Raw genomic sequence first — 9634 nt, 5'->3', positions numbered from 1 at the left:
TTTTAGTGTGCTGTTAAGAAAACAATGCAATTTTTTATTGACTAAATAAGATAGATATATTATAGACTACTAATTTATCAATGTAAAGCTGCACGTTTTATATAGATGGTATACACCATTACCACGGTAAACCACAATATGCTGTTGGTTCTAGGATTATTAAAAACTGCACTGAAAAAAACCAAAAAAGAAGATAAACCTGAAGCGTTAAGATCAAGTTCTGTTTTGGTTCATCGTTGGCGCTGTCTAAAATGGATTAATATCTGTTAAGCTGGACATTTCGACATTCCTGATCATTTTATTGAAAGTAATGAAAATCTGAAATTTTACTTTGAAAGAAAAACTGCAGTTGACCAGAAGTTGTAACAGAAATGATGGTTATTTCCGTCGGACATTTTTGTAGTGTCGCCCGGTGTCAGACAATATATTCTCTATGCCAAAATATATCCTACAAATTATAAGTATACATATAAAAAAAATATTTTATTATATATTTCTTTAATATTATGATATATATTTTTTATTGTTATTTTATATTTTCTGGGAGGTTTCAGAGGTACAATTTCAGATGGAAGATGATATAAACTAATAATTTATCAATTGACCAATATTGGGAGTCCAGTCAGCATAGAGAGTATCTGTTATGCTGGCCTAATATATCGCTACAATTTACCTGAACATGCAAGCACTTTGAAAGAGCTATTAGTGTTGTATTGATCTTGGGATCATTTTTTTTATTCTGTTTTGTTATTCTAAATAAAAAGAACAATACTCTGTTAGACATGTTTTTGTAGAGTGCAGTTAGTAAGAAGGCCTAATCATAGTATTTCTATAGAGTAAGATCAACTTCGTATTTTTTAAATACAAGTAGAGTAGGCAGGTTTACTAGAAACCACCCACCCTCTTAAAACGGAGAATGCACGTCTAAAAACATACAGTAGAGATACCCGATTGAGAGAGCGCCCAGGACAAGGTATAATTTCATTGGAAGATAAGAGGGACACATGTTAGGATAATTGCCACCCCAAAGGTGGTGATAGAGTTTTTCTATGAAAACTATTTTTAAATTGCAGTAATCCACCCAATAGTATGTGGTCTTTTGCATAGTTTGACCTATAAACATGGCCAATATGGTGATCTCATGCCATTTTACTGATGTAAAGTATACATACATATACATATATTATGTTTATAATATTGAATTTTATGTTGCTAGATGATAAGATGCGGGGTCACCATTTTCTAATACTAGAACAAAATATTGCCAAAGAATGAACGTTGCAGGCATATGTTGTATGCAAGACAAGATTTTCTTATAATAAAAGTTCATACGGATGAATTCGTTGTAAACCAGAATTCCTTAGTTCCAACCCCATACAGTGGAATAGCAATCAATACAGGTTGAGTATATGAATTGAATCCACAAGACTTATAGTTATCAAATGACTATAAGTTAAATTGTGTGAGATGGGATAACTCTCCAGTACACTGAATCAATGTAACTGATTCATGTTCATTGGTACCTTCACCTTTGAACATTTTTGTAACCACTCCAACTTTGATTGTTTGCTTTAATTGTTCCTTCAGGTTGACTTTATCATTCACTCTGGATAAAAGTGTCTGCAAAATGACTACATGTAATTTGTCCGAACGTGTTTGAAGGCCTTATCCTCCTAATGGAGGTTCAATCAATGCGATCAGATCAAATGAATTGTTTGTTGTCCTACTGACGGCTCCTATTGAGCCATAAGACATGTCAACACCTCTAGGTATACACGTCCCTTATGATTTAAGGGAACCAAGCATCCCCTACCCTTCCATTTAAGGCATGCCTGCGTACAGCAATTACAGCATGACATCCACCACTACACACCTGGTGCTGTCTGTCAGACGCTGTGTCTCTGCACTCTGTGATCAGGGCCTCACCGGCTGGTTTAGCAGAACAGAATCACACACATTGAGCTGGAATGAGCAGTGTGAAAAGACGGCAACACTGTGAAGAATATGTGACATTTAAAACAAACAAATACCTCGCAGACTATATGTATTTGGCCGATCAGTGAGTGGCTAGTGCTGTTGTGTAGCACTTTAGTAGAACAGCGTGGGTATGGTATTGTAAGGGATCACCAACAATGATATAGTCCATGTTAGTGTTGAGATGTTGTATTCAGGGTCATTAGTCACTTCCTCTGAGGCTTTCTCTAAAGTTCACTGAACTGGAAGGGGACAGAGAAGGAGAGATTGAGATGGTTAATGAATTTTTGTATCAGCCAATTGAAGTACAATTTGCTTACATTCTCCTTAGACACACTTAATTTAGTTTTGATTAAAAAAAAAAGTATTTGTATTCCTGATTTCCTGAAAAAGAAGCAACACACTTAGTGACTTTAAAAAGTCACTTCCATGAGTTTTAAACTGGAATACGGCATACATGGTAGATGGTTAGGGTTTGAACCAGCTAGCCCATAATCCCTGCATATTTCCCCCTAGAAACAGCAGTTTACTGAGTCCCCCTCTATTTTTTTGTACTGGCCAAGAACAAAGTTGAAAGAGCACCCAGCTGTTTTTGGAGAGGGTCTTTTTTCTTTCTATTTTTTTTTTTTTACCTTGCTGGCATGTTTTGTCATGATTTAGGAATTACCAAAGATAAGTCTGCCTTTAATGTTGGTCCCACCCTGCTAGGTTTATAAGATTTACTAAAGCAAATGTGTTTTATCCTCAGTTTCTGTGGTTGGCATAAAGGCATACACATTTATCTTTGGACCTAATGTATACATTACTTTGATCAGGATCATGATTTAACGAAATCGTCAGCAAGCAAGCAAACTCCTGAGCTGCACACAGCGGGAGCACGGCTGTTAAGCCTTTACAAGGACCCAGATTTGTTTTGAAGTTGGACTTTCCAGTACTATTTAATATGGTTCATTGGAGGCTCTAACGAGCTCTTCCACGTCTCGACTGTATAAAGGGTGGAGCCACTTGAGTCGAGAGCCAATGAAAACGCACCAATTATAAGCGACGCGGAGTCGAGTATTTATTAACAGTAAAATATTCACAAACACTTTGCATCCTGCAGCTGGCCACGGGAGAGACGCGGACAGGTAAGACGCAGAACTTCTCTGTACAGGATATTTCTCTGATCATCATATAAAAAACGGTGATATGTCTACAGCTATCTATCTTTGAACCATGCTTGTAGGCCTATTCGTTTTTTTCCAGCAAGTTTAATTAGTTGAAACGTTCAGACTATAGAGAATACAAATACATTTATGTTAGTGTTTATTCAGTTAGGCCTACTGCATTCCGTCAAACAATTTTAGATATAGTTTAACCGAATATGTTTGAAATATGAAGATATAACAGTAACAGTTATGGATCGTCGTGTTTGACATTGCAGATGTCAAGGATGCTGTCCAAAGTTTCCCTGCTCAGGGCGTTGTGCTGCATGGTGTTAATGCCAGGTGTGTAACGATACAAATACACAGCTTTTCATAATAAAAAATATAAATATAAAATGGGCATGCTAACGCATAACTTTTGAACTACTTTTAGAACACAGTCACTGTCTCTTACCTCCAGATTAATGTGTCATACTTGTCATTTTCTCGCTAACGCTGACATAATTCTCTTACCGTTATTTTCTGTAGATTTACTAGAAGCAACATCTTTAGTGAAAGTAAAGGATGCTCAAGGTAATATTTACATATTTGTACCTCTACTGTATATTTTATTTATGTATCTTTGCAATCCAACTTTTCTTCAACATTAATTACACAATGTTTTTGTTGCATTAAAAAAAGTGCTGAGAAAAGAATGAACAATTCATACAAACCTTTAACAACAAAAGTGCTTACCTCAAATAAAAAATAAAATGTTGATCAAATATTTAGATAATATGTTGTAATGTAAATGTACCGCTCTTCTTCCAATACAATTTCTGGATATTTTGTAGAGAAAGCAGTCATGGGCTCAGTCAGCATAGATTCAGCCAGAGCCCATGACTTCTTGTCCCAGTCTCGACCCAGGAGGAACGTTGAGGACAAGTGGCACCGGAGCACCCCTGACTTCCAGTCCTACTACCGCTTCTACAACAGCATCGGACACATCGAAGGGGTGAGATGATAAGAAAAAATAAAATATATATTAATCCTAGGTGGGGGATCCGGAAATGAGGAGTTTACCTAGAAAATAGGTCTTTGGTCTTTGCAATGCGTCAAATGAAATATGATCCTATTTATTTTTTGGCCTTTGACAGTGGAACCTCTATATATCTCTTTAATTGACTTCTTTGTTGGTGCGTCTCCATCTCTCTCCCTGTCAGCTCTACGAGATCGACAGACTCCGCATCCTGTACCAGCAGATGCGTCACCTGGAGCAGGTCCACGGGGCGGACGCCCCCACCTACCAGAACCTCCTGGGCATGCAGACCACCCTGGCGCCGCCCACCACCACCCTGCCCCCGACCACCACCCTGCCCCCGACCACCACGGAGCCACCCCCGCCGCCCACCACCCAGAACCCCCTGGCAGACGCGGAGGTCTTCTACCTGTGCAACCCCAGGGACACAATGTGCAAGCCGCAGATTGTGTTCCTGCCCACGGGGGCGGTGCCGGTGCTGTGTGACCCGCGCTACAACGCCGCCTGCAGGCCCAAGTCCAAGGAGGAGATCGCCGCCGCCGCCGCGCCCCCCAAGAAGTCCGCCCCTCCTCCTCCTCCTCCTCCACCTCCTCCGCCCGTCGCTGTGGGCAAGTCCATGGAGTACGACTGCGACCCCTACTGGGACCCCGACTGCCTCGTCGACCACCCGCCACGCCTTGCCAAGGCCGCCAGCCCTCCTCCCACCCCCCCGCCCGCGGTGGTGGTGCCGGTGATAGAGAAGGCGGAAGAGAAGACGGAGGAAGCAAAGGAGGTCCAGCCTCAGTTTGATCCTTACGATTACAAACGCGACCTCTACGACCCCTACCGCTACATCAACGCCGCTGCCGATGAAGAGTAAATGCACATTGAGGAGGCTGATGGTGTAATGCATTACTATATCCAGACAGGACTGGGACTGAGACACACACACACCAAGAAATGTAATTAAACACTCAATGAAATCATTTGCTGATGAAAATGTATTAAACGTAAACAAAAACAAGATTTCTTTTTTTTTTTGCGTATTATTAAACATACATACGCACAGCAAACCTGTAATGTTTTTTAATTTAAAGGGTTTGAGATGAAGCACTAATGGTACGGCTCAGTGGTTGGCACTGCTGCACCACACCATCGGTGTCATAGTGTAGTGAGTGTATTATGGCAGCAGGGGTCCCTAAAACCCTGTTTCACAAGGATCATTATCCCCTCGCAGCGTATCTTGGAGAATCCCTCCCAAACCAGCTCTAATAAAACCTGTCCTCTACTTTAATAAATCGGCACCAAATCTTGACCAAGGTAGTCTTCAGCTGAAGTAGTGTAGTGATGATACACTATGTAGCATTCAAACATTATTATTTCAGGCGGAAATGAAACCTTCCATTACAGCTGTGTTCTTGCTTTAATCACTCTGACACAGTAGCATTCCTATTAATTATTTTCCTTGCACACCAATCTCAAGGGTGTTGGATGTCTGTGCTTCTGTGTTTCTGTTGGTAAAAAGAAGACATGTAGGCAATAGGCCCCTAGCTTTGGAGATATGCTCCTTCTCCCCCGTTGAGGAGAGCCCTGAGGCCTCCGGGCCCTCCTCCTCTCCTCTCGACCGTCCTGTAGGCTGAGGGGCCTTAGCCTTTGATCTTCCTCTCATCCAGGAGGGCCCTGGGCAGAGCCCCTCTCCTTCTCCTTTGAGAACAGAACTCCGAACCACAAACCCACTGAGATTGTACCGACCGTTCCTCTGTTACTCCAGTGCTTTATCAACCCCTCCATCCAGCCTCTTTCAGCCCCTTCCAGCCCTCAATGTCTTTCAGCGGAAATATGAATGAATGCAATCAACCCCAAAAACAACCAAATATATTGGGTTTGCTGTTTAGTTTATGTGTTTGCAATTAAGCGTTTGATGATGTATTGTCTCAGTCTTTTAAAACACATAACTAAGAAGGGGTTTGGAAATGTAATAGACGCACCAATCTTTCTATCAATATTGCTACCAATGAGAAATATATCATCTTGGTGTGTAGAGGGCTTATGTTTATTAAATCGATTTATACAGGACAGATCATGCCGTATTTATCCACAGAGAATCCACTGCATTGTGCATTAAATTAATACCGTGTCAAACCTTCAGAGGGCGGTACAACGTCCCTGCTGTTTTTTCGGGAAAACACAAGTGAAGAAGACTAGTGTAACTGTCACTTCCAGCATCACCAGTCTTCATCACCATCCCCGCTATTCACACAGTACACACATCAAAACGGACTACGATAGTAAACGGCCTACGGTCCAGATCTGACATCAGGTATTTGCCTTTTGATGTTTATTTGTCCCAGATAGCCTGGTATAAAGCGGTATAGCTGGGTGGGTCTGGTTCTGACAGCGGCGGGGCTGAGGAGCGGCCGGTCCGTTAGGGCGACTCAGAGCCGGCCTTGAGGATTACTATGCTAATCTAGCTAGCCTCCTTCACGTTCCCCACAGTCAGATTACTTAAAATTAATTTAAACTGATCAACTGATTGTGTAGGGTAGAATATATCGGTATGGTTTTATAATTCGGATAAACGTGGTTTATAGACAATATTATGTAAACCCTTGAGTCGAGTCCAGCAATGACAAAAGAAGTGTCCTTAGCAGCCCCTGTGATGGTCGCCTTGTTTTGTCCATCACTTCTTACCTTATCATCTGAAAGGATTCAGAAACATCTGAATTCTTAAGTGTGCGTATTTTGTGTTCGTGCAATTTGTACTGCTCATCAACGTGGACACCCAGATAACCTATTGCTCTGCAGAGAACCGGCCGGGTTTAGATGTTGTACTGCATGCTGTCAGACAGCAGGCCTGCACAATACAAATAAACAATATACCATAAAGAAAATAGGTTACCAAAGGTTACCTTCTGAAATGCATGAAATGTTGACTTGTTTATAGACTTCAAATATATTTGTGATTATTGTAATAACTACATGTTATGACGTTGGATCTTTTTATCTGGAAACGTTTTCTTCGAAGCTCAGCCATGGTTTAGAAGACGAGATAAAGGAGACATTGTCTTTAGCTGCTCTCTTGTGTCTTCACATGTTCCCAGTGTGACAGGGCTAAAACCAACACACCCAGAGGCTCCCTGCAAGTCCCTTCGTTTTATCAGATAATATTAATAAATCTGAGTGACTCAAATTCAGTTAATGGCAATCCAGGTGTGTTCAAAAGTCTGCTTTTAAATGAGAGCAAACCCTTATTTTTCCCAGTGCTGTTGAATTTAACAATACATATGATGAACCATAATGCATTAATGTATACATAAACCTTGAAATATTGCATGCATATTTTAAGAGTCAAGTTAACCATGTTGTGTAACCCGTTCTGCTAAGAGCATGAGTTTTATTGCTCTATGCAAATGCATCCCTCCCTCCCTCCCTCCCTCCCTCCCATCCACATCCTCCCTCCCTCCCTCCCTCCCTCCCACCCTCCCTCCCTCCCTCCCTCCCACCCTCCCTCCCCCCCTCCCTGCCCTACAGGATGTCTGACAAGAGTGAGCTGAAGGCCGAGTTGGAGAGGAAGAAGCAGCGCATTGCCCAGATCCGAGAGGAGAAGAAGAGAAAAGAGGAAGAGAAGAAAAAGAAGGATGTGCGTAGGCCCATGGAAGACTTAAATCCCCCCATTGTAGCACTTTGTCATGTAAAAGTGGTGACTTCTCATTGGCATATATGGCTCATTGTCAGCTGTTTCTTTTAACCGTGAACAAAGGGAGTCACAAGCTAGTATTATCACTACTAGTTAATCCTTTAGCAGGTACTTTTATGCAAAGACTTAAATAGAGAATTGATAAATGTCATTAAGGGGCAGGTAGGTTTTAGCCATCGTGTTCTATGATGATGATAACAGTTAGATTCCAGACGGTTTGGTTGGAAACCAGAACCTTTCAGCTAGAAGTACAAAACAACAACCATTACATGACCCTGCCCCTGCCTATTGTAAGATGTTGTGGTGGTCCATCATTTGTTTAACTTTGAACAGAATACACAAGAGCATAAGCTAAACCAATCGTATTCAGTATTGATAAACAGGATGTACTTGTCATAAACCAGTAATTAACAGTAGCATTGTTTTGGGACTAAATTCTGCGGTGTGTGTGTGTGTGTGTGTGTGTGTGTATGTGTGTGCGTGGGGTAGGGGGATGCTAAGCGTGGAGCGGACGGGGGTGGGGGTCCCGCAGCTGAAGACTCAGATCTGGACAGGAAGAGGAGAGAGGCGGAGGCTCTGCTGCAGAGTGTGGGTATCACCCCTGATTTAGCCCACGGTAAGCACACACACGCACGCACGCACACGCACATAAACACACACACACACACACACACACACACACACACACACACATTAAATAAGAGTTTGCATCCCAGCATGCATCTGTCTCCCCCTTGTTGTCTTTCATTATGTCTGGGTTTTTCCTCTCAAGGGATGGCTGTACTTTTAATAAAGGATTCTTTAACCTGGTGGTCTAACCTGGCCTCAGCCATCACCCCCTCTCCCCTCTCTGCTCCTCTTGTCTTCAGCGTTTGGCCTTCTGACCGTTTGCTCAAAAGCATGACTCCCGTGTCTACCTGTCATTTATTTGCATTTTATCTTTTCTCCCTTTCTTGTCCGTCTCTCATCCCTTTTTGTGTATCACCCCCCCCCCCCCCCCCCCCCCCCCCCCCATCCATTATATAACCGCATGCACACAAACCCTGATAATCCAAACCTTACACTCACTTGTTATTTACTCCCACACTTACTCACCCTCTCATTCACTTACTAATTTACCCCATCACTTATGTTGGGTTCACCTACTTGTTCTCGATGCACACACTCACCTATACCCACAATCCGTACACACACACACACACACACACACGCTCATGCACACACACACTCTCTCTCTCCTCTTTCTCTCTCTTTCACGGGTGTGTCCGAGCAGCTGAGCCTCTGAGGATAATAACAGAGGATACGTGTCTGTTTCACTACCTAGTCCCCGCCCCCATGTCTCCTTCCAACAAATCAGTGGGCAGCGACGCCGGGAGCCAGGACTCCGGCGACGGGAACGCCGGGCCCAGGTCTGTGTGTGTGTGTTGGAGTGAGAGTGACCGTGAGAGAGAGAGTCAGAGAGAGTGAGATAGTGAGATTAGGCTGGATTGTTGTAAAACCTGTTGATAAACCTGCATGCGGAAGTTTGACTTTGTTTGAAAATGTCAACCCTTTCACCTTATTTGCCTTCTCTCTCACCGGCTTTCCTGTTTTTATTCTGCGCAAATAACTAATTCCTCTCTTCTCCTCCACCTCTCCCTGTCTTTATAAAACTCACTCTCTCTCTCTATCTCTGTTTTCCCTCTCCTCAATTTATGCATTTTACTGTCTAAACTTGATGCACTTGCTACTGCTCTGCCTGTCTGACTGTCCTGTTTCTCTCTTTCTCTCTCTTTCTCTCTCTCCTGTCTCTCAACCTCTCTTCATCATCTCCTCCTCTCT

General features: G+C 42.5%; 2 protein-coding genes across 4 annotated transcripts in view; both read left to right on the top strand.

Annotated features, from left to right (window-relative positions):
- Positions 1-3963: 3963 nt before the first annotated feature.
- Positions 3964-4996, top strand: LOC307085782 (uncharacterized protein; the record flags this gene model as incomplete). Its single annotated transcript, XM_079750643.1, has 2 exons — positions 3964-4113; positions 4322-4996. 2 exons carry the CDS (start codon positions 3964-3966, stop codon positions 4994-4996), a joined length of 825 nt encoding a protein of 274 aa, XP_079606769.1.
- Positions 4997-6333: 1337 nt separating this feature from the next.
- The window catches only part of LOC307086152 (dynein, cytoplasmic 1, intermediate chain 2a-like), an 11410-nt gene continuing 8109 nt past the window's right edge, over positions 6334-9634 (top strand). For 2 of the 3 annotated variants that reach the window (XM_079751240.1, XM_079751239.1), the window contains exons 1-4: positions 6334-6436; positions 7648-7756; positions 8303-8429; positions 9087-9222. In XM_079751240.1, the coding sequence (XP_079607366.1) occupies positions 7649-7756; positions 8303-8429; positions 9087-9222 (371 nt within the window). In that variant the 5' untranslated portion in view covers positions 6334-6436; position 7648. The remainder of the gene's footprint in view (positions 6437-7647; positions 7757-8302; positions 8430-9086; positions 9223-9634) is intronic. The other variant, XM_079751241.1, reaches the window with a different exon arrangement.

Source organism: Pollachius pollachius (assembly GCF_949987615.1).
Source record: "Pollachius pollachius genome assembly, chromosome: 14".
Taxonomy (NCBI): Eukaryota; Metazoa; Chordata; class Actinopteri; order Gadiformes; family Gadidae; genus Pollachius; species Pollachius pollachius.
This window is presented reverse-complemented; position numbering and strand designations above follow the sequence as displayed.